Source organism: Tenebrio molitor, chromosome 7 (genome assembly GCF_963966145.1).
Source record: "Tenebrio molitor chromosome 7, icTenMoli1.1, whole genome shotgun sequence".
In the NCBI taxonomy this organism is placed as follows: Eukaryota; Metazoa; Arthropoda; class Insecta; order Coleoptera; family Tenebrionidae; genus Tenebrio; species Tenebrio molitor.
The window spans coordinates 6786983-6813609 of record NC_091052.1 but is presented as its reverse complement, the minus strand read 5'-3'; the positions used below and the strand labels follow the sequence as shown (position 1 = coordinate 6813609).

General features: G+C 37.8%; 1 protein-coding gene across 1 annotated transcript in view; it reads right to left on the bottom strand.

Moving 5' to 3' along the window:
• timeout (circadian regulator timeout) overlaps positions 1-26627 on the bottom strand; it is a 52397-nt gene that overhangs the window by 5030 nt on the left and 20740 nt on the right. Inside the window, exons 10-16 of the mRNA XM_069052777.1 lie at positions 8803-8859; positions 8687-8744; positions 8436-8637; positions 8240-8385; positions 7524-7609; positions 7250-7447; positions 7039-7185 (exon numbers count right to left, since the gene is read on the bottom strand). Coding sequence (XP_068908878.1) covers positions 7039-7185; positions 7250-7447; positions 7524-7609; positions 8240-8385; positions 8436-8637; positions 8687-8744; positions 8803-8859 — 894 coding nt within the window. The remainder of the gene's footprint in view (positions 1-7038; positions 7186-7249; positions 7448-7523; positions 7610-8239; positions 8386-8435; positions 8638-8686; positions 8745-8802; positions 8860-26627) is intronic.

The window sequence follows — 26627 nt, the reverse complement described above, 5'->3', positions numbered from 1 at the left end:
TATAAAAATATGGGTAGCTAAAATGGTGTAATATTGACTTGAGCTTAAAAGCGTGCTTTCCATATTATTAAAATAGTTTGCTTGCGCCCCGATTTAATTAAATTGAATCAAAGAACTTGGAAATGTATTCTCGAGAAACTACCTGATTCAGTTTCTGAAAGTAAAAGAAAATTAAAACCGCAAGTTTCTAAAACGAGCTGCAAAACAACGAGAGCAGACATTGTATACGAGACGGTTCTCAACTTCAGACCTGACCGAATTAATGAAAACAGTAACAAAACTAATTAATAATTTGTTTGAACTTATCCCTTAAACGGAGAAAAAATTCTTTGAAAATCGTAATAACGGCAGAAATCCCAGCTGCTTAATTTTATTACTCGGCGACCGAGGGGAAAATTTACCAACACTTAATTTACTTTGACTTTGTTTCAAGTTTTGAAGCGACTTTCAAAGACCGGAATCCGAGCTGATGACAACCGAACGCATCTGATAAATTACAGAATTGTACGACGTCGCGGTGTTGTTCGGGCGAAAATCCCGCCAGATTTTCTATTCGATTCTCGATTTTTATTGTTGCTTCGTTTTGTTGGCGAACAATTTGTATCGCTGTTCGGATTTGCCGGTCCGCATCCACCGGAAGCGCCATTTAACTCGAATTAAACATGAGTCAATAATTTATGTGTATAAATTACATTCAAACATAAAAGTTTCCATAAAATGGGAGATAGAGAGCGCAGCCGAGACGGCCCAACGTAATTTATTTCCACTTAAGCCGGAAGGGGGACGTCTCGATTTTTCTCGAGGGTGTCTCTCTCGGCGAGGTCGGGGCATTCCCCGAACCCCCGTTGGATGTAATAGTCGATGGGGAGTCGCAATGAAGCTGTACACAGCATTGTCAGAAGCAGAGTACGCTCTGATTAATTCAATGACAAGCCAAGATTGCCTTTCACTGGAATCATTTATCTTTTGTCCCCGGACCCGGCTGGGACCGCAATTTCACTTTTGCGCCCTGTGTGCATTGTGCCGCTGTCTGTCGGCCGCAAAAAGTTCGTGACTCAAGAATTAGGGGGCACAAGTCTATGTAAACGGTCGTAAACATGTGCCAAAGATTAATGAGGAGGGGCGATCCGCGGAAACTTACTCGCGATGCAATAATCACCAAAGGGGTAATCTCGGTTGGAAGCCATTAAAATTCCTTGAATAAAACAGGCTGCGGTCAATTTGGAAATGTGAATAAAATATGCTGAGAGGCCCGGACCCCGAGACCGGATTTAGGCCAGAGGCCCGATGGGAGATTGACAGGTCGAGGCCCGGACCATTTTTTCACATGTTTAAAGCCAACTTCGCAGAGTGGAGGAGTTTTTATATTTACGATAAACTCTGCCGCTCAGCAAGATAAACCAAGATAAACTAGTAGTTAACGTTGGGACAATAAAAATTAAAAATCGAGCAACTCGATAGCAGCAAAGCAGTTTTTACTAGCATGATAACAAAGTTAAGAAGGTATGCAGATTTTAAAGTCTTGTAAAATAATGAACTTCAGTAACTTTATTGTCCAGAGTAAAATCTCTGCAAGATAAAGCAAGTTTTCATCCATATTTTCACAACTGAAAACTTATCATCGTGCAACGACGATTTCTGTATGTTTTGATGTAGGTACTTAGTGCATTTTTTAAATTCAATTGATATAGAAAAAACGTAAATTTAAAGGACTATAGAGTAGATGCGGGTCTTTAGCCATGGTTGCCAAACTAAAATCAGCTTTCCATAGCCGCCCAAAATGTACACACTTACTGTGGACACCTCTAACACATCCCCCAAATTAAAAAACTAGGTTTCTAACCAAATGCTAATTCATAAAGAGTGTGACAGGGCTGTTAAATACTGTTATTCACGTCGTGGTCTTTTCTAATCCATTTATTTCTGACAATGAGAAGTCTTTAAATATTAAAATTTCGCATGATAGCAGCGCTCGTGCTGTTATTATTAGTCTCCGGTAGGTATGGTTGGGAATTTACGTAACCTGATATTTTCTTTAGTTCATTCGGTGGTTCTTTGGTGTTGTTTTATGCAAAACATTCCAACCGTTTCTTTTCGCTCTGACTTCCAGCATTCGCTTTAGAAATTCACCGCTATTTCCGCCTCTAGCATCATCATAACTATCCCATCAAATTTAGTTTCGATGGCTTACGATTCGGCGATTGAATTGTAAACAATGCACTTGATGTTTTATGTGAATTTCGCGATAACCGTAATTAAGGAAAATGAATTGAATGGAAGATTGAAGAGAAAGCAATCCATCATTAGTGTATTGTTCCATTTATACTTTATCCCTTAGGTGTATTACGATCCCTCATTAAATCATCAGCTTAAGCCAAGGAAAAAAACACATTAACCAAGTTTGCCGAGAAAAATGAGAAAAACATGTCGAGTAGGCCATTAAACCCGGATAACATGTAATAAAAATCTGAAAGTGAGCAAATAAATAATACAACAAAAAACTGGATATTATCCTACAAAGGGTAAGCTCCCCTAGCTGAAAGTCGAGAGGTCTCTGCCTATGTTTTGTACGCATCATTGCGGGGTTAGGAACGCAGGGACCGAAAAGGCAGACCTACAAAAAATTCTTCCCAGAGAAAGAAATAATTATGTTGTAGGGAATAAAAGCCTGATTTATATTAAATACCGATTTTTTGCTCGTAAAACACGCCACTTTTGATAGAAACAAGCTTTCACGTTTCTTCCCTATTCCCAAAAAAAAACCACGAAAATTTTCAATTGAAAAGATTCTTAAATATTTTATAAGACGAAAACGTACATTTATCTTGCAATTCTGAATTAAAAAATAAAGTGAAACATTCGAAAATTAACCCACGGTTTGGGAAGATGGATGTATCTGTCAGTCATAGACAGTTTTTGTTTGATTAATTGCGCATTTGTAATTGTTCTACATTTTGATATCCCATCTCGTTCCTTCTTGTGCACTTTTTTTGTTGGTGTTTTATCCTGCTGCCCTTAATCCGGGGCCAGTTTTGGTCGATTTTCGAATCCTAGCCTCGTCCTTGCACTTCACCCCCTTCGAAGATGAGCTATGCGGTTCATTTTTCATCTCCGACAGCGTCATTTTTTGCGTTGCTTTATTGGAACAAAACGACCTCCTCGAAAACAACTAAGAACTTAACAAGGCGCAAATTACATTATTACGATGTAAGAACACGGTGAACTCGAGCCCGTAAAGCAATGCCCCAAGGGCGTATCATTAGTCACCGCACACGTGGTGATGAATGGCGCGAGAGGGCTGAAAGCCATCGTCGGCCTACGGCAGACACAATCAATTAGGGAAAGGTGTGTGCGTGCCCCAGGACTAACAACAGGACCAACGTGGCCATTGTCCTCCCTGACCGACCGACGCCACTTTCCAATTATCCCTGTATAATTGGAAGTGCGGTTGAAACCTCGCTAGACGTTTTGTTTCCATCATTATTAATTTCCCCTCGCTGACCGTTCCCACTTTAAACGTATCCTTTCATGCGTGAATTATAAATGGACCAGGAGCGTGGACCAAGCGCCAGTCGCGATGCGGTCCAAATGAATTTAAAATGAAATGCATACACACACTGCTTTTAATTAATTTCTAATTGGGGGAAAAATGAACGTCATTTTTGATAGGGCCTAATTGGTCGTCCCGTTGCAGGAAACACTTGCAAAATACACAATAACAATGAACAATAATATGCATAATTTTATTTAAAATCACATCTGACTAGTTGTTTAACGATTTTGTTGTCCAAGAACGATGTACGCTTTGTAAGTTGGCCTACGAGGTATTTTCGAGTTATCCTAGAAGTGGCGTCCCTTCGGTTAAGCTCAACCGCAAGAAATCACATCATTACATGGGGTTTCAATGTTTCCGACACTGATTTGTGCCAGACCATCAATGCATGTCCCATTTCGTTAAAATTAGAACTTCAATCTGAATAAGTAGTCATCAGCAAAAGTATAAATTTTGTTTTGCTACTGCAGTTAGGGAGAGATCATTGACAAAAATTATGAATGGCACTGGACCAAGAACTGATTCTTGAGAAATACGAGTATGAGCAATGTCGATTGTGTCAAACAAATTGTTATCTCTCTTTCAAGTAGGAACGTAGAAGAGACATACTTTATTACGTGAATTTCATAGTTACAAGCTTTTTCAATAAAATATCGTATGATAACCAAAAAAAATCCTTTAGTTAAACCTAAGCACGCAGCATAAGCAGCATTTGAATAATTTTTTCAGCAAAAGCAGCAAGTTCAATGTCAGTTAAAAAATTGATGGCCGTATTAGTTGCAAATTTATTGATGAAACAATCCAAATTGAAACAAGACAAACTGCAACTTTCAAAATACTCTTTAGAATCAATTTTGGAAAATATAGGCCTTAAGGAAAGGTCCATAGTTTGAAGGATCATCTCGACATTTTTGATCAACACGAATTACTTTTGATATTTTTAAAACCTCAGGAATTACGTTATCTTTAATACTTAAATTATTGAGCTTTGTTAGAGAATAAAATAAATGATCACATTTTTGAAGCATTTTACATTAAAGAGTTTCCCACTGTTCTTTAAGTTACAAATTGTAATTAAAATAGGCGGAAAAATTTTAAGCCGTAAACTGGTTGAAATTGCAAATTTAAAAATTCAAAATTCACCTCAGTCCTGTCAGTAGTCGACGCTAATGAAGAGCAAATGAAAGTGAAATGGTAAAAAAGCTACAAGGAAAACGATTACCACGCAAGAAATTTAACACTGACACTGAATTGTGTCGAAAAAACGGACAAAAACAAACCACTCACTTTTAGCGTACCTTATTCACAGTAAATGGTGAAAATGTTATTATTGATGCGTGATACACGCCTGTGCCCTTCGTACCATTGATGCATGGACCCTTGAAAAAAACTTCGCAATTTTCCCGAATTTGGGCACTATAGTCTATTTTTTCCTGATAGGCGGTTGCTCGCGCCGTTTACAAAATCCTGTAACGAAATGCGACCTCCCTATTGGTTACTTTATTCCACTAACCAATAAGGAGGTCGCATTGCAACCGTGCAACCGCCTACCAGGAAAAAATAGACTATAGATGCCAGGATTGGTTCAGTTAGTTCTTATACCGAATTTATCGGCTAGCTAGGTGTTTTAAATGCCCCCATAAAAGATCACAAGGATTTATATCCGGAGATCTTGGCGGTTCTTTTGGTTCAACCATCCACGGGAACAATCTCTTGCCAAGATCTTCCGTTCTTGGATGGAAGATTCCTGTGTCTCTCAACCGTTGCACCGTGGAAGCAAACGTTTTTTTTTGTAATATCTAGTTGTTAAAGGTGGCTTTCCGGACTGTTTGTCACCATGTAAACAACCTCATAACGGCCGGAGTCCGTTAAAGGTGTCCGTTATGAGCAGGAGGGACCGTTATGAATGACTAAATAACTATAGCAACGTAGATCTAAACTTTATTTTTCAACTTTTTTACAATTGGTACAATAATTAATGTTTGATATTATGGGACACACCTTGAATTAATCGAAATCCGTATGCCATTAGCAGATGTAGACGAGATCGAAGATGATGCTTCAGAATTTTAACACCAACACAAGCACGATTTTGCAGGGAATAACGATGACATCACTTGCTCTGCAGCCATCCGGACATCGGGAATATCTTAATCGCGATTTTTTATTGATTTCAGTCGTTTATTTTCAACGGAAAGTTAAGCGTTGAACAAATCTGACAAACAACATTGAAACAATTTTTTTTCACAAACAACGGTTGACATGACGACGTCCTCCGCACACATCGGTTTTTTCGATGGCGTTGAAAAAAATGTATTTTAAAAAGATAATTGTGAACGAATCGTAGAGATATTACAAAAACTATTGTACAATACACGTCCGTTAGGGCCTTTACAGCCTCGCCAGTGTTATTCGACTCGCTCTGCGAGCTCGTCTCACAAAATCTCTGGCGCGGCAGTAAAGGCTATCCTAACGGACTTCTACTGTAAAATTCTATTGAATTAGGTAAAACCCTGTCTGGAAACTGTTCCCGGTACAGTATTTGGGCTTAGACTGCGTTGCCACCCGCCGCACCGTACGCGAGCACCATATCCGTTAATTCCACGTTTGTGAAATTTGACATTTTACACGATTTAATAGCAAATACACGATTATTAATACACTGCTACAGTGCACCGTTTGTAGAACTGCAACTAATAAGTAATAATTGACCTATGCCAACCCAATCTCCGATAAGATGATCCTTTTTTGTCATACACGAGTGTATGAAGCGTGTAAAAAGCGCGAGTTCGATTTTTATTTAGGTACTATTGCTTTTATGATTTCTACCATGAAACCAAAACAGTGGCGTCTCCACAATTTATTGTCTAAATTGCCGTCATTTGTTCACGTATTTTTACGTTTTTCAAAAAATGCATGCATTGACGGGGAAGTATTCAGTTTTTACAGGTTTAAATATTTCCGTGTATTTTGATTACAGCCTGTATAAAAAAATCAGCAAACGTGATGGACAAACATCACTGAACATCTACTTATAACGTTTTCAAATTGCATCCAAAACGAATCATATGTAATTTTTTTCTGAAAAGTTTTTACGATTTTAAATATTTAAAAAAATGCAATTTGACTTTTTAAAATAACAAAAATAAGTCTCGCAACAGCGGTCGTTGTTCATCCATCATTTAAGGGATTTCAGAAGGCATAGCGTACCCAAATATGACCAATTTATCGCAAACACGCTGAGGGCTTCTAAATGCAAGTCGGTAAGGGAATATAGCAATGCCAGCCCTCTCCCTCACCATCAAATTAATTACCTGGCCGTATTTTCATGCCGGAAACCCTAACAGGTAGTGTTTCTGCAAAGCTCAATAAAAATAATGGCTGAGGCATAACATCGAAAGCCCCGAAAGCAAACACCGAACAGAATAAAAATTATTCAAACCACTTCGTTCGGGATGTTTTTCCACCTATTTAATTATACTCACCCTCGCCACCAGACGCCCGGCCGGGTTTTATCCGTTTCTTTCGAACTTCTGCTGCAGTCTGTATCAACCCCAGATCTTTCAGTTTTTGGATCACTGTGCGTTTGGAGCGGTGCACGTCTAATCTGGTCGTTATGCAGTCGAGCGGATCTGCAAATGGATTATTTCTTGTACATTTCGCCAAGAAAAAGTACCCCTTGACCATTCATCTTACCGGCGGCAGCTTTGAATTCCTCGTACAGTTCGCGTAATTGTGTCTCTTCGTCGTCACCCCACTGCTGGGGGATTCTAACCCCCGATTTGTGCGACCTTTTGTAGTCGTCGAGAAGACACATTTCCTTTAGCTTTTTCAATACTCCACGTCGGGTTCGCGTGTTATCAATGAGATTATTAACGATCCAATCGACGATGTCTGTAAATGAGATGTCAGTCAGACGTGATATGAACAAAGAAAAGCTGATAGGCTCCGGGTTCGGTGCCCTACCTACCCTCTTCCAATTGATTCCGTTGGTGCTCCATAAATAATCGGCGGAGCTCGTCCTCCTCCTCTTCGGACCAGGCCGCTGCCGCCACCCTTTAATTTTATGGCATTTTTTAAAGCGCCTTCATTAAAAAGATAATGCCGAAAAAGCATTTACAAACGAATACCGCATTACGGTTTGAATTTATTTTTTCGAAAGCAACGCGTTTCGTTCCGCCTCATGAATATTTTTCCTAATAAAATAAGGATGATTCGGCCTGGATGGGTGTTCATAGAGCGATTTGCATTTTATAGGCGGGGGCCCAGGACAACTTCAAATCATCAATAGCAAAAAATGGCCGAACAAGTCTCAAAGGAATACATAAAAAATTAAGAGTCGGCAAGAAACTACGGCCAAAAATAATTTATCAAAAAAAGTGAACACCCTCGACCTATTTACTCGTTTCCTTCCACAATTTATAACCGAAAAATCTAACACACGAAAAATAGAATACAATTTGATGTCAACATTAAAATTTCAACTACTTTTAATGCTGCATCAGTTAGCGGACTTGTTTATCTTAAAAGACATTAATCACAAATTATGCAAAAGAGAAGCACTCAGGTCAACCCATTTAACACATTAATGGGGTGATAAATCATATGATATAGATATACCCAGTGATATAGGACAGTTGATCACGATTACGCAAACTGGACGAAGAAAACAAACTGGTAGCTCACCTTGTGTGAGCAGTTAGATACCCATGTTCAATTTCATAAGCCTCAGTGCTATTTTTCCAAAACAAACACTCCATGTACACTTTTTTATTAATTTCTGTGATTTTTACAAACTGTCGAATTACGTACGTCGCGAATTTTACCAATTCCTGCAAGAGAAAGTATCAGCGGAATTTAAAATTCCAATCTTGTTACGTACACGGTACTGAGGAAAATCCTTGTTGGCATAAATTCTCTGAAAAGTCCTGAAAATTGACACTTGGAAAATCATTACGTACAACTTGGAGTCGAAAGCTATGCGATGCAAGAGTTTAATGATACAGTGATTTGTATTTACAGAGTTCGTTTCAAAGTCCTTCAGAGCTAATCCGCAAGCTTGGACAACTTTCCGATTCGCCAGTCTGAAACAATCGATTATTTAAAGAGAAATGAGATTGCATAAGTCGTCACCGTTTGACGAAATCCTCGAATTTAAAATCGATTTCGCCCTCACTTTCGGGATCTTCTTCTACAATCATAATATAAATAATAACATCAATAGCATCAGAGTGTGGGGACTACATTACCCTCATCATTCTCGTCGTAAACCGGTTGTTCCTCGACTACTGGGGATGCATCATTTTCTGGAAAAAAAGGGAAGAAAACAACTAAGAATGGAGATTTTTACACTAAGAACTGTTTACTACAGAACCGCTCCGTTTAATCTTGTTATCTGGCCGTACTGAACTCTCTTACGTAATTTAAACTAATTACGGCTTTTTGCTGACTGTTAGCAATTTACCCCGACATTACAATGTCTCTCCGGTTATCCACTTAACCACCCCAACAACCCTTAGTTTATGAATATTTCAAGATTAATCCAGATTAAAAAGCGCCATAGATACCGCCGTCTCCAAAGATAAAATGCCCCACCGAAATGCTAATGCGGTTTTCGGACCATTGCAATCTGATGGCGTCGTATTTTACAAAAATAACGTCATCTCAGTTCGCACCTACCCATAAAACTCTGCCGGGAGCTATTGTCGTGCGAGAGCAAGTTGATTAAATTTAACTGTAATGCTGGAGATAAGAAAAATAAAGGCGCGCCGTGCGTCCAGATTAGGAGTATTGGGAGATTAACGAGAACAAATTTCGTTTGGGCCTGATGGTCGTAAAGCCGACGCTCGTGGCATATCGTATCAACTCCAATAATGCGTTTATAACGGGTCAATTAGTTTCTGTAATTATGCCCATTGTTGCAGGCGGTCACCTGCGAGCATGTGGCTCGACATCGGTCTAATTATTGCTCCATTCAGTTCAAACGTGAACGCAAATTCGGCAGATGATGGCTGTTTAATCTGCACCGCAATACGTGGCAGGTTTACCAACGGAACGAGCCACTAAAAAGTTTTCATTTTCTCAACTGCCATCGAGACACGACAAACACATTTTACAAATTGTTTGCCTATTTTAAATGGATTCTTTGTAGAATATGAAAGTATTGCGTTGAAGTTATATCTATGTCAACAGTAGCAATAAGTAAAATACTGGTCCGTTGTACGTTGGTTATTCATTTTGAGCTATAGGTACAAAACAGGAAGAGTAGCGTAAAGAACCTTTTGCATTCGAAAACCTAACATTGCTGCCTAAAAGCGCAAGGTCATAAACTAGGCAAAAATGAATAGGGAATTTTTCCTTTTTTGATTTTTTTATAAATACCGTTTAAAATTTGTAATGAAATGTGTTACAAATATATTAATCTACACATTAAATGTAATGTTTCAAGTACTTGTAACATTTTAAATTTATCTTGTGTTTAAGAATACGTGGGAGGATTGGGGCAATTATATTGCTTTCCAAGAAAAATTGTGGAATTCCCTATTCATTTTTGCCTAGTTTATATGGGAAAAAATAAATTGGAAAATGATTAATTAACCCTTTGGGTGGTCAGTGTGGCAACATTCACCACACCTTGTACCAACGAATTACCAACCAAATCGGTGCAATTTTTATTGTAAATGAAAAAAACTACAAAAAAGTTCAATATCATGAATGACGCTTAAGTTATCGTGCATGAAAGAAATTACATAAAATTGTGTATATTATTAATTATTATGTTCAAAATCACTAGTGCCATTGACACCAAAATCAATAGATATGGAGTCCCCACTAAAACAAATATTTTGCATCAAGAGACATTCAAATCGGTGTATTTTTGTAGAAGTTATTCTAAAAAAGCTGCAGAAAATTACTTATCTTTTCATACCTACTGACCTGATTGTCACCAAAATCAATAGGACGAGATTCAACACAAACATTTTTCAGAAAAGAAAAAATTGACTCGGTGCATCTTTCTTTTTTTTTAACGGTGTATCTTATAGTATGACGACGCCATGACATCATTAATAGTTACTTACAGTAAGAGTGAGGAAGACAAAGCTTTCGTTCACGCGAATTGCGTGCAATTCAAGTGAACGAAAGCCGAGGGCTGTATTTGGTTCTGTTCGATACCTCCTTAAAAAGTGAGTCTGTAACTTTGTATTCAAAATTTTCAATAAAAATAAATCACGTTCTGCAACGTCAATAAAGTGGTTGTGTACACGTTTTGGAAATGGATGATGATGATGATGATGATTATAATTTATAACATATTCCTGATGATGTCCTGGAAGAGGCAAGTGCCGCGAGGTACCAAATGTTACCTATAAAATCAAAATTGCGTTATCAGAAAGAGTTGGAAAAATTTACACAATGGCAGTTATTATTAGTTATTATTTTGAACATACAGATTCTTTTGATAAAATTGAATTTCAATTATGCGTGAATGAAAACCAGTGAGTGAAAGACAGTGAGCGAAAAACGATAGGCGAAAGTGAAGTGAACAAAAGAAAAACCTTCACCCACTGGTAACTATGGATACAGACTCACTTTCTAGGGAGGTATCGAACAAACAGTTTTTTTAATGGAATTACATTTAAGTATTTTTTATACGAGCAGAATTCTTATTTTTCACTATTACGACAATATGTTACAGTGACAAACCATTCAAAATCGATTTATATTCAAATTGAAAAAATTCTTGCTTTTTAATATTTTGAAACATCGTCACGACAGTTGTTTAGAAATAAAAAACGTCACACATCAAAGGTCTGTGAATAATGTCACGTCAGAAATTGTTTTAATTGTTGTTTGAATGTCTAAATATAAATGCCACGTTTAACAGAAACAGAAAGAACTGAGATACTAATGATGGTAGAGTAAGGTGGTGTTAGATTACGAAGCCGTAAGCAAGTCTGTACTTTGTTTTAACTTGGAAGACCCTGAGAGACCGCCTACTGCACTTTCCTCAGTTAATATAATTGTCTCAAAATTAAAATTAATTTATAGCCATAAATGAAATTAGAGTGTCTGCCTGTTATTTCGACATTTAAACAAAATTTCCAACGTTTTGGGTTACTTATGCGATACAAAAGACATTTTAGTAGATTCTGTTTGGTTCTGTGTTTGAATCCACATAATTCAAAAACAAACGAACTTTAAACGAAGTTTGTTGTAAAAGAAAACTCTTGATTGTGCTTTCCACTTAGTTTCACCACGATTTGTCAGGGAACTACGCGATAAAGACGAATCCGAGTATGTGGCGGTGCAGTGAGCTCGTCTTGCTTACTTTTGTTTCATCGATTTTAATATGCGCGGCGTGCGATCTTGTCACTCAACGTCTCATATTTTCTTACATTGCAATGGTAAACGTTCATTTCTTTACGGTCTAAGTTACTCAATTAGTTTCATTTCTAAATTTGTTAGGTTAGACAAGTTGATCGTTTAGTTTAGATAAGTTAAATTTACTGCAGCTATTGTATTTCTCTTTCACAATTCTTCAGCAGTTGATAGGGGGCAAATCAAACAGAGATATACGCGTGGAAAGCCGCACGCAAAAGCTTGTCGTAAATATTTTTCTAATCTAATGAATGCTGATGCAATCAAAGGGAACTTATTTATGACTCCAATAATTTTCAAACAAAAGCGCAAAAGAATTAACACAATGGATTTGTAAGCAGAAGTTCGAAGCTTTCGAACTTATTCACTATCAAATTCTTTCTTAATAAAGGCTCCCCACACAACAAGTGCCAACAATTCCTTTCTACTCTTGACCGCACCTAGAACTATCCTCTCCCTCATCCCATGTTAGTTCACCCTCTCTTATACGCTTTCTTGTACTCTCTCTTTCTGTCTTATATTATGTACACGTATATATTATATTTATCTGTATGCACATGATGTGTCCCTTGTTTTAATAAAATTTTTATGTCAAAACTCTTATCCATCTCTCTTTTGCTTTCAAATATTTCACCAACATCTTTTTTCCTCGACAAATATTTTCACATTTCTCTAGTATTCAGCACAGCATTTTCAGACATTAACAAAGAAATTAAAGTAGTTACGTGTATAACTAGTTCACAACTGTACGAGTTAGTTTTGCGGTCTTTCATCCACACAAAGAGTGCATCAAAGGCCGTTTCACATTGCTCCCACCAAGCTGTAGGTTTTATCACTGAGAGAATTGTACCAGCTTTAAAATCCGATCCTACTTTTCGCTACCAAACGCTATTTTCACAGCGGAGGAACGAAAACAGACAATTATGACATCAGTGCAGACGGGTATTAATTAGACTATAGAAGTGCACAATTTCCGAGCGCTTCAGCGTTCCCAACGAGGATTTATTCCGAGTGCAGCTGGCCTGTTAAGGACAACCAGTGGCACATTTTCATCCTCTTCACGCCGATATATTCCGCTTTTCACACCACTCGCTTAAACCGGTCACACATTTATTCGCAGCTGGAAGTGTGCCGCTTTCAATGTAATCCTTTTAAATTTAACATTAAATTACGGGAGATGAATGCATTGTGCAAATTTTACGACGTGTGGTCAGGAAAGCTTTGGATTGCAAATTGCGGGACTACGTACGCGCTAACCCCGCCAATAAAACCTAAGAAAGGGAGTGGAAAAAGAGAAAAAAAAACAGAAAAGAGTTGATTTCGTTTCGACAATGTGGAGGACCGCCACGGCTCGTATCGGAAAGAGATGGAATCGTTTCACACGAGTTTCTTTTTTCTGGTTGTAAAGAATGTTCCCGGTTTAACACCGCAGTCTTTTATGATCGTCCGTGGAATGACCGCATATATGCTCGGTTTCCTGCCTCCACTCGTGAAAGAGGATCACAACCTAGCGCTTATTTTACTAAAGCTGCACACATATTTTATAAGAGACCGTGTTCCTGCAAAGTAACGTTTTAATAGCCACGAATAATGCACGTTTTATGGGTTTACTGCATTTATTTTCCAATTTATTGCGCTTACAAGGCGATATCCTGAATACAAGCCTGCTCGGAAAAATCAGCCAAATCTTGCGGATTTAATGCTTGCACATTTCCTCGCCTTTCATATAATTGAAAGCAATTTCGTCGCCTCGCACGAAAATTTTATTAGTTTCAAACTCAGAAATTCTGCGAAGTACATTCATTAATCCATACTGACGCGCCGCCAAACTGCAACTCTCCAAAACCAATGTGGCTTTTATGGTTTTAGCAACGATATCACCAATCTCTGGAAAGCATTTGCGAGATTTTTAAAAACTTAATCGGCTATTAGCATCACTCAAAAATATTCTATTCTTTCACCAATCTTTTCTTACTTATTGGCTATTTTCTTTGGTACTGTTGGCAAAAGTGTGGCCCGGCACCTCCACCAAAATTTCACAACGACCTCTTCCAGAAACTGATATTTACTGTATCGAGAGTAACATTACAAAAGTTCAAAGTGCGTTTTCCGTTGGTCTTTTGGTAATAATTTTAATCTTAATTTCTATCACCACATTTGCCAAGGCATAGCGAGCGCCGCCACCAAAATTGCACCGCACCCCTTTATTCAAGGACTAATGTGTTTAGGGTCCGGGACGAATCGAAATGAAATCAGAAATTATCGCGGCCACTTGGACGTTAAATAACGCTTAAGTAAACGCCGTCGAAAACGGGAGCAAGAGGAATGGGCCAATAAAATTTTTATTGGTGTTCAGCTGCACTAACTGCGACTTAATGAAGTAATTATCTCCATGCGAAAGCTTCAATTTTGAGTATAGAGGTTCGGCGAAGCGTGAAATCGGTTAAGATATCAGAAGCGGCTAACGCAAGCAGTTTAACAATTACGCACCAGGGCAGAGTGTCTTTGTTTAGCAGTTAAATCCAGTTTCCAAGTTGGGGAAACTCCAGAACATTTCACAAAAAGCCTCCGGGTGCGTTATAGTGAACTCCCGGATTATTGAGGCATTCTTATCTGTGATGACCACCACTCGATTTACTTCTGGAATCTTTCTTGCAGAACAAACATAAAAGTTTGTGTAAACTGGGTGGAAAGCTGTTTAGAACTACGAAAATGGCCACGACTTATTCTGTTCGGTCTTTCTAAATTTATTTTGATTACCGCCGCTTTATCTTCCACGAAGTAAGGTAGATATGATCCGGTAATCAAAGGGGAAGCTAGCGACATAAATTGTCAAGCAGAGATTTAGAGAGTCAAATATTGAACATTCAGGTAGCGTTGTACCTAGAATAAATAGTAAATCTGGCAACTTTTGGCTTCGTAAAATCAACAAACACTTTAAAAAGTATAAATCTTCATCCAGGACACAGACAAACAAAGCAATACCACCAAATGGAAAATTTATTAGCTCCCATTGTTTATTTTAAGTTGAGCTGTTAAAGGCACATTTGCATATCTACCGATTTCCATCTCGGTCGCATTAATGAAAAACGACCAAGAATCGAACCGTGATGAATAGTTTATTAGGGCAGTATTTTCCCCAACAAAGCCTCCCCACAATGGAAGGCCAACTAATAAACGTTTTGTGAGTGTTTAGCCCTCGGAATTTATGATATCATTTAAATGCAGGGCGAATTAATGCGATCGGTAAAAATATTGTTGGGGATAAATTCCCAAATGCATCGGTCGGTTTCACTTCCGCCCCGCCATGAGGGGACACTAATGTGCGTAGCTGGGGGTTGCTAGAGCGATAACATCTAATAGCGTCCCCGTAATGACGGCGGGCCCTAATTACATACCTTGGTCGGAAGCCATGTATGATCTATGGCAATAATGACACTGTTATAGAAGTCTTGGACTATTATTACCCTGCCGAAACGGCGCAAAGACACGGCTCGTGTTCGGGGTGGATTAGCGATGAAGACTTTATGTCACAAAGGACATTATGGAATACATATGGCTTTCGTTACATGCCACCCCGGTCCTGTTGAGGGGAGCAGACAATAAATGTTTTGACATGATGCCGTTGAAAATGAAAAATGAGACCAACTTTAAAACTGGGGATATTGACAACAGCCATTCCTTAAAATTCATATTCTTTCATGTTTTTAGTGGCAACCTTACACGGAATTTATGTGGAACAAGACAAAACGTGCCGTCGCCAGATATACTACACAAAACAGAAAACTACATCCCTATAAAACACTACATAAAACAATATTCAATAGTAAAAGTCCTGGTGTATGTCAAGTTGTAAATGGACACGACAGGAAATTATCGAAGGTTTGACAATATTTTATAACTGCACTAGTGCATTACTATATCATTTCCTTGTCATTGGCTGAACCCTAACCTGATCTGACCTATCAAGAGAAAGAAACATTTCTTTCATTTGTGATCATGTAGTGTAATCTTGTAATGTTGTCGATAGGGAAAAATGATTCCTTTGGATGTCATTTGTAAACGTGGAAGAGTATCTCTAAGGTTCTTTCGTTATTCTGACGTGGAAAATGAGCCTCTTAGAGCGCATTTTTGTTGGTAAACGTCCCAATTTAGGCTCCCTCGACGGCTTCATCGAGCAATTTCCATCCTTCAGAGAATTTGGTTATCGCGATCAATCGGGATCCTCCGCTCCTGTTTCGTTTCGAGCAGTGTAAATTAATTTCAGCTTCGTCATAATGGAGCCGCCGCGACAGTCCCATTATTTTTCTTATTCCAAGGGGGTAAAAAGCGTCGATGACTCGACGCTCTCAAATTCCATAAATACAAGTCGATGCCTCACTCCGGATCGATAACCCCTCACTTTGTCTGGAGAGCGTGCTTCGAAGAGTGACTCCTTGACGGAGGTGCAGGGTGCGTAACTAGTGGCGGCACCCTCACAGTTACAAAGCCCTTGTACGCTCAGTTAGGCGAGTAATCAAGCTATGGTACGTTGATTAGCGAGCTCGGCGGGTGGTCGGCGGCACAGCCAGCAACAGCCACCCGGAGGACGTAGATTACGAGATTAGGGAGGCGGGCGCGGCATTGTTCGTATTCATTACGCGTTATCAGCAATGCTGGGTTACACCGTCGAACTTGTAACCCTTTCATGCGGGCGGACCCCTCATATATCCTAGAATAAAGATGGATATCTTTATGCTCGTTAGACAATGCTCATAATGGATTGGGTGCAAATTACCCTCGAGGGTGGCTTGATTTACCTATTTCGCATTAGATAAAGTCGATGGAGCTGCAAATTTACGCCTCGATAAAGCTACGGGCCAATAATAATAAACCTGACACAAACATCAACGATGAAACAATCACGACAAGTGGAAACTCGGGAAAAATTAAAGAAGCCAAAGAAATTTTGAGAGTCGTATATTTATGGGAGTGTAAGCCTGTTGGGGGGCCTGTTGCACCGACGCTGCGTAGATCACAAATCACGGCGATCGTAAAAAGGAATCATGGCAGCACAGGATATTAACGCTGGTGGACACGATTGGGGAGATTTTAGCCAACATTCCGACCCATTAAATTAAGTATAATTACTGACATTTAAAGTTCCCCAGGCCTATTCATACATGTAGCGGTTGGAAATGGTGTAACTGCGCCAGTTTTGTTATTACACAACTTCAATTACGTAATTACAATTTACCGTTAAACGCCGGAAAATTATTATCAATTAAAACCACCGAACTCAGATTCCAGAACATTCAATTATTGCCGAATTTCCGATGGCTAAACGGTCTTCTCACGCTGATGCTTCGATCGACACTTTTATTTCTACTAGAGCACAGTTCTCGTGCCAACATGAAACTGTATTTCACAAAATTTAAAATGAAATTGAAAGAAATCCCCCTTGTTCTTTCTGAAGAAATGTGACCTCGGTATCGCATTTCGTTGAGCTGACGCCTCCAGTAGCGTTTCACAAGTCACGTGACTTACACCGACGAATCACATGTCACAACTCACACGCGATTAGCCACGTGACACCAAACAACGTATAAAGGAAACGTCTTGAGAAATATTTTGTACTTTTAATATCATTAGTATTTCTGATGAATTCATTGTTTACATTATATTAATTAGATTTACCTTAATTTTCTCAAAGTATGTGCACTAAAATAGGTTTTTTTTATATCAAAATGAGTAACTATTTAAGAAACTATTCTTTGCACGACCTTTGTATGAAGCTTTATTTTAGTCCCTCAAAAAGATAGTAAAGTAGCACTTTTAGTCCCTCGGGAGTAGCACAGCCGACAAAGTTAATTTATTGATAGGGGGATTGTTACGTTGATACGATATATCAAAGTTAACAATAAAGTAATATGGCGAAGAAAATTGAAAGCATCCTTGGAAAACTCAATACAAAATGTTCAAAACAACAAAGTGTCACGTTGGCAGTCACAGCCATTCATCCGCGTTATGACCAAGAAACAAATCTAGTGTGCCCTGTTCTACTGTCTTTTAGGTTGTGCAAAAAATTGTATGTTCACCATGAGTCTAAAATGCTTTTCCATCCCTCATGCAATTATTGTCCTCGCTGTGCTCATGCAATAAACTTGTCGTATACAGTGAGCGGCAAAAGTATGGAATAAATTCATTAAAAATTAAACAAAATTTTTTTCAAAAAAATCTTTGGACAGGTCAATTTTAGTTTATAAAAATACATATTTTAATACAAAATAAAATTCCAAGCAGTCATTTGTTTTCTAGTTATGACATCATCAATAGTTTTTTTAAATGGAAATCCCCTATTTTTTTTCTTGATTCTGATAGACCTTTTAATTATCTAAACGCCAGTATAAAAATTTTGTTACCCTACATAAGGAAATTTTTGAGAAAAAAAAATAATAAAGTTGGAAAAAATAAATTTTATAACAAACAAAAACAAGTCAAAAACTGTATTAGTATGTACTTAAAATTTTGGAATTAAATGTTCGAATTGCCATCCCCCCAGCTTGTTGACAACAAGCAAGTTTATGAAGAAATTCCCCCTGTTTTAGTTTTATCTAATTTTATCCCCGCACCCAATCAAAATTAAAATTTCTATATGTTGTGTTTCTGTTAAATGAGTCATTTTCGAAAACGTTTTGTAAAACAAATAATACATACGAATGAAATTGACAGTAACATTTGACTGTTTGATAAACCTACTTGATTTTTTGATTTGTTTTTGTTCGTTATAAAATTTATTTTTTCCAAATTTATTTTTTTTCTCAAAAATTTCCTTATGTAATATAACAAAATTTTTATACTGTCATTTAGACAATTAAAAGGGCTATCAGAATCAAGAAAAAAATAGGGGGTTTCCATTTAAAAAAACTTTCGATGACGTCATAACTCGAAAACAAATGACTGCTTGCAATTTTCTTTGGTACTAAAACATGTATTTTTATAAACTAAAATTGACCTGTCCAAAGATTTTTTTGAAAAAAAATGTATTTAATTTTTAAGGAATTTATTCCATACTTTTGCCGCTCACTGTAATAATATATTATCAAAAAGGTAAAATACTGTTTAATAACTAGATTTTCTCTTGATTTTGACCATTTGAATCCATCACTGTTAAGTTCTTGGTGAGCTTTTTCCTTTGGAAACAGTTTCAAAGTCCGGTTCCATACCGTTACTGCCAAGTAAAATATCACCGCAGAATTTTATGTATTCCGGAAATTTATACTTTGCTCTAAATATATTTATGTGAGCATTTCACGTAACTATTTTTGCGGTTTTATTCGAAAGAAGCAACTTTAACATCGGCGCAAAGTAAAAATAAAAATCCTTTTAGAAAATTGAAATTGCGAGTCCGTGTAAGTATAAAGTTCACGCAAAAACACACATTCGTACGTAGACTGAGTGTGGATTAAAAAAAATGTATTTCTCTGTACCGTGATTTATTTGGAGCCGATGAATAACGGCGCTTCCTGTCCAAAAACAGAGCAGAAGCTCCCAGATTAGATCGAAGCAAATTGCGATCGCAACAACTTACAAAGCTGCATCTTCGGCATTTTAAAAACAAATTTGTACAGGATAAAACGGGTCATTACTGGCGATCGATCGATTCAGAAAATGGGAAACTGACAAAACGAATGTGCCGTTCAAACGGGCAATGCGTGCTATCGATCACAATCAGCGAGATCGAATGCGTTCAAAAGCTTCATAAATTGCCGGGAGAGGCCTAAAACTCGACGGGCCAAGATCTGAAGAGCCTCTGGCAAATCCACAATACGATGAACTATGCGACACATTATTCATCATTTAAATTCGACGTTATTTCGAAGTGCCATCGCAAAAATGATTTTTTTCAGGCGAGAAGAGTATTGACAGGCTATTCGAATGAAACTTTAATCGCCGGATGATGATATACCGAGTGGTATTACTTTTTATTTGTAGGTGGATGTACATTAAGCCTTTTCGAAAGTGACAAATTGCCAGACATTTATTGGTTGAATGTATCAACGATGGAAGACTGAAATGCTCGATAATGATGAAAGGATTTAGCTTGAATGTGAGCGATATGAGACTGACGCATGGCTCTCCTGATAATTCCCGTCCAATAATCGGTTAATCAATTATGATTGGTGCATAAGTGTTGAACTCACCTAACTAGTCTGACACTTTGGGAAACTTTGGCCATTATTCATAGTTAATTCAGACGGCTTTCACAATCTTAATCGTAATAACCCATCATTTAACCTTGACACTTCCGATACACCGAAATATTATCCGAAGCTTCATTAACAACCAAACAACTCTTCCAAAAATGCAAATCATTTAACATCTCCATAACAAAACAACCAATAAACAAGATGATAAGTCAAAAATTTAAATCGCGAATAAATCCATGGAAAATTGTTTGTAAATTCAACTTTTAATCCTTGCAGTAACCAGTCGATAATTAATTCTTCTAATCCTTACTGATTTCAGAGACGAATAAAACAACAAAAAGATTTGAAAATATGGAAGTCTGTGAAAAGTCATATTTTAGGAATTCAAAAATAATCAATTTGTCAATAATGGCACTAGAGAAAATTATGAACAGTTTGCCATGTATGAGGGATATTTTGATAATCTATTTAATACATTTTTCTACCGTGTCTATTATGTTTTTTTCTTTCAAAAAATTTAATCCAATCACACTGCTGCCAAATTTTAACCGCAAGTGTGTGACAGTGCACAAGTGCATTTATTATCGCTGCCTTCTGATAGCCTTAAAAGACAATATTATCAAAAGTGGTATATTATTTACTTTATCACTAGAATATGAGTTCTAAGATTCCTGTTTGAAAGGATGTTTTTTTACCATTTCTTATCTTGTAATTTCAGGAATATCCATGGGTTATATGAAGCAAAGCTTTTAACTAAATTGGAAGATATCTGCAATATATAAATGAAATATCCAGAGAAGATGAGGGTGAAGAAGAATTTCGAATGTTTGAATAGACTAGTCAGGATTTCGGCTACAAGTACAATAGGTGTTAGTCATTCCGCAGAATGGACGTCTAGATCTGACCGTGTTTGGAATCCGAATCCCCCATTGCCAATTGGATGACATTGTCAAAAGAACATGATTCATTTTCGATTTGTTCCGTGAATTTCAGCCATGACGATGCAATCGATTTATTGTATTTTGTAGAACAAAAAAAATCTTTAATAACTCTTAGTATCAGCAAAGTAAATTTGATATCAACAAACTAAAACAATATATGGAAAACGTCCTGTAATGCATATTATTTAAAAATAAAAAACACAATACTCTGTCGCATATTGTATATTAGCATCAAAATGTTCGGTTTAGCAGTTAAAGTAAACATAATAAAAAAACATACGAGTAGCAGCACATTTGTTTATTTTAAGTATGTAAGAACAAGTATTCAGTGCAAAAATATAATGAACAAAGTTGTGAAAGATTATGAAAATAATAGTGTAGTTATTACATACATAAATTCTTTACTAAAGAACGTAGAATTTTCTACATTCCAGATCTCCTTTCATTAAAATTATTTTTTGCTGGCAAAAATAAATGGACCTGACTACATCTGTATGCAACCGTAAAAAGATACAAATTGCAAAGCCACATCTTCAAAATGTGAACACAGTGCATCATTTCCTCTTAGAAGGTCGATAAACAACCCCTGCTTGCATGTTTGCTCAACATTATGCCTATTTTCCCATATAAAAGCCAGTTTTATTGTCTGCGGGTTGCTTCCCCGAGCAGTGAAATGCATGTGGAACTAATCATTTTATCTTTTCTTATTCTGCAAGCTAGTAGCATGAATCCGTCGCTCGATTACGACCATAGGGGTTCCACTAAAGATTTCATCACTTAAACTAGAAAAGACGTCAACTTTACCATTATCGATTCCGTTTTAACCGTATTGCATTGTGAGCTTAAGATTTAATCCGGTCTTGATGGACTTAAAAGTTATGTAGTTTTTTTTTCTTGTATTCGCGTGTCCCCCGAGCCCACAGTGAAGTTTCCAAACTGGACAAGACAATGGCGGGCGCTTTACCCGGCCCAAACTTACCTAATTTGGGCCAAATGTGGGTCACTATCAGATAAGCACTCGGATGGGAAGTGTTCATCATGTTAATGGACAAGATAAAATAAGCGCGTCATACGCTTAAGCATCTCTTTAAACTAACTTTATTAGGAAAATGGCGAATCATTATTCACAACGGATATGTTTAAATGACTGAGCTTTTATCGTCTAGATCCTTCGAAATAAATGCGCTCCTTTCGTCGACTAGTGGAAAGTAGTAAAACTTAGACCGTCTCAATTTAATTGCTGTTGCAGCTGGATGTAAAGAACAGGTTGCAAAAAACACAGATTTATTGACTTAATTACTGGATTAATGATTTGAGTGAAACGAGACTGAAACGACGACCAGCAAATTGGGAAATGTTCAGTTTCACGCCGTTGGTCGCACTTGTTACGAGCTAATTTTAGTTATTATTGTTCACCGAGCACATTTTGCTTATTATTGCTGTTAAATGTTGTCATTGCCGTGCGCATACTTTTATTTAACGACCGGTTTAATGCTGATATGAAAATAATGGCTTTAGGGTCGCGCTAATCTATGTAAACCTTTTATTTTTCAATTATCGCCCCCATTATTGGCGGTTCGATTTTAATTTCTGGTCAAGAATCGACACCCATCGGGGGTCCTCCATCCCTCCCACACCGTATTCTGGAAGTTTCTCATATTTTGCAATTTCCGCACATGTTTATAAGAACTACCAAAAAATTTATTGCCTACGACGGGACAATAAATTTCCTGAACGTCTGCATTCATCCCTGTTTACATGCGAAAATGAAAAATATATACAATAGACAGTCCAAGAGTTATGCCTTATCTTCTCCTTTAATAAAACGCTGGAACTCACAAAAACATTTAAGCAATCCCAACACAATTAATCCGATTTCGTGTTATGTTCCGCCAGTTTGACACGCTAAAGGCCAGCTCACGCGCTCCTAATGAAACATCTGACCATCAGATGTCACCGTCAACATTGACAGTCTTGACGCCTTGAAAGATTTTTCATCTAATTTATCTTGTAAATCTTGGACGACGTTTACATAATCGGCTACTTACTACGTAATAGACCCGACCCAAGTTGCGGTGTCGCCCGAAAGGATGGGTTATGACAAGGACTTAATGAAACATGCATCAAATGCCATCACAGCAAGCTGTGGCGGACGTTCAGTTCCTCGATTGATACAATATAACATTGCGTAATGCGAACAGCCGTCGGCACTTCTGAATGCACACGCACCAAATTTCATACAAACATCGATATTAAAGGAGCACACCCCCATGCGCAATTAGTAAACGATAAATTCGTAATATTGCTAAAGCACGATCAATTTGAGATATTGCTGCAATTTGGTTGGACGGATTCGCTCGAGGCTCAGCGTATTTGATGAAAATTTGGGAAAAACTTGCCAACTCAAATAATAAATTAACGAAAAACGGAACGACTCCACCCAGAAACATGAGAAAAACACTTTCAAAATGATTAAAGAATGAATATTAAAAAGATAATTTAACAACAAAAAACTGTTGTGCTGAAAGTTGGGAAAATGTTTATTGATTTGTGGAATTTGTGGAGTTTAATTGGATTACTTTCGTGCGACAACCTTTTAGTGTAAATTAGTTATTTGCGCGTTAATGTATAAAAACGTAGGAAAAACATGTTCCGAGGGCGTCGTTTGAGAGATTCAGAGTCGTCGTCCGTGAACATTTCAAGAAGCCGAACGAGGGGATGATAATGGCATTGTAGTGAAATGGTTTAGTAGTCTGAATCGTGACCTGTGCATTAGCATCATTAAACGCTCCTTACGTACGAAGAGGAACTAACACTCGGTTTAGCGGAAATGGTCTGGGCACATCGATCCCGACCGTACCAGTTAGATTGGCGAGTTACCAAACATCAAATCTCTCCCCAACACACAATCAAAACACAATCGAACCGATTGGACACGATGATGTACTCATAAAAAATGCACGTAAATCACGATAAGTAACCGAATAACAGCGAGAGAATGAAAAGGTTGGAGGGTTTGGGGAGGAATGCATGAAAAATTATTACTGGAATTTTTAACATGCAGAAGATTTATGAACGCGAGGTAGGAACCTATGAAAATCTTAAACGAAAGTCGAGAAGTACTCCGGAATAAAATGATACAAATGGAAGCAGAAGAATTTCTAAGCGAAATACCTCTCGATATTCCAAATGCTGATTTGATTTTATCTTGCGTCACATATTGAATTCGCTATGTGTTCCATTTGCAGTGAATGAGTGATGGATGAAGGGGTGGTAATGCCAACAGTTTTTGTGCATTGAGTAAAAGCCGCCGCAAACGCTGCTCGCTCTTGTGACCAAAATATCCAATGTCCGGGTAAAAAAGCTCCCGATTTTCCTACTTTTCATGCAAAAATTCACCGTTTCACTGTTCTGTCCGTGGAAGATTAATCAACTCTCCAAAAAAGAAACATCCCCAACAACCCAAAAAATCACGGTTAGAGCTTATTTTCGATAAGCTAAGTCCTGGTTGTTGAACAAGACAGCATCAAGACAAGTGGAGCATAAAATTCCTTTAGTTAGATGCAAATATTCTGATACTTCAACTGTCTACAAAAGAGTTGTTTATCCTCCGAGAAGCGGAATTTGCAGTAACTACAAAAATTCGGAATTAGACTTGGAATCAAGTGTGTTTTTGATGAGATTTGGAGGACGGATAAAGCGTCGGTTGGAAAAGCTCGCGATGTCGTGTAATAAATAAAAACAAAAATACGCATTTTCATAGTGGAAAATGTAACGTTCTAAACGCGCTTCTCATTTTTACGTAACATTTAAGGGTACAAAACATAAAACATATCACTGTCATATTCGGGCCAACCCAATTTCTCCTCGTTCTGAACGAATGCCAACAACCGTATATTACGTACAAACGACGTTAAAAGCCTCAACAGTGCTTCATCGAGTTTAGCTCGGTTGATAATCAATCTTTTTACGGCCTCAGACAAGCCGTGACCGACGACGTCCACTCGTAGTAATCCTGCATAAATCATTAGTCGGTGCCGCGTCCAAGATGACCATTATCCTGTGGAAAACCCGCAAGATTTCTCTGTATGTCATCCGTCTTGCTTTACTTGATGTCCAAATCTGTCGGACGATTTTAAATCTGTCGGCAAACCGAGCGAAATTGGACACTTTTCAGCGGAAAAAATGAAAAGGTGTGCCGCTTTTCAGTTTCGCAAGCGTCAAATTTAATGTCGTGTGCAAGAAATGACTGCAGGATGTTGGGATGAGCTTAATTAATCGGTTAGTTTGACGTGTTCACGTGTTTGACGGAGGATGTAAAGCTCCTTACGATGCGAAAGTGTATGTCTGATTTTAATATGACAAGCTTTTAATCTTCCTTGCAGTATTCGAGTGCGAGGTCGTTATATTTAATGAACAAGATGCCGCGGGTAGACATATGCGAAAGTGATCTATCACCAGCTTCCCATTAATCATCCGACACCAGCTCCAAGTACGATGCCCCTCAAGTAAGGACAGTTTAATGGATTTCGCCTAAGCTTCTTTGATTTTGAAAAAATACATCTTGGGTTTGAATAAAATCGATGCTGCTGGTACACACTTCAAACTGTTTCCCTAATACCCGAATGACATCTCATGAAAAGGGAGCTTTCAATAAGTACTTCGGTTGCTCCTTTACAATTCAAAATAACAAAAATTGAAATTCTTCCAACTCCAATAATTACAAAGTTTTCTCTTCTCGCTGCCAAAACTATTCGTTGCATTTTCCACTTTTGTGCTTTTTAAATTTTCTTAAATCAAATTAACAGTTTCGCTTGAGAATTCCTTCGAGCCAAGTCGAAATGTCACAACGGTGGTACAAACAAAATGAATATTTTAATCACCTCTAAATGCACCCTCATCATTGGAATGTAAGCGTAGTTTGGCTGCTTTCAGAATTTCAATTCACTCCGACCCCGCATTAGAGGTGACACGACAACATAATGACACGACTCTATTTTATTCTACGGTCTAAGCTCAGACGTATTTTTAATATGCCACATTTAACATATTGATCTCGATCTATAGGCGGCCAGTAGGGTAGCGAGGGTGAAATAAAGCTCATAAATTAACATTCATGTATTCATCCCGTCATGAATATCAACCCTAGTTTTAAAATTTTCATCAGCAACTATTGGTTTTTCTTTTCAGCCATGTTCGGGTTGAAATGGTGCTGCAAAAACATGGCCAAATAGTTGTTTCAGGCGTTGTTGGCCGACAATTCTGCAAAATTGTGTTCACAGCCACCTAGCTCACATGTGAAGATGGTGGCCACTCATGACTATTGTTATTTTTTCTCTGTTCGTCACAATAAACTTTTTAAATTTTCTTTCTTGTTTTTTTCCGAGTGTAACTTTACCTAACACAATCGAGTTTATCTCAATACTTAATCAATTTCCCCTGAAATTACTGACCAACAAACCAAAGAAAACGCCACCGTAATTAAAAAGGAACAATCATTTTTCGTTCGTCTTACAAAACCCCTAAATTGTTCCGACCGAAAAACGACTCCGAGATTTCTCGATA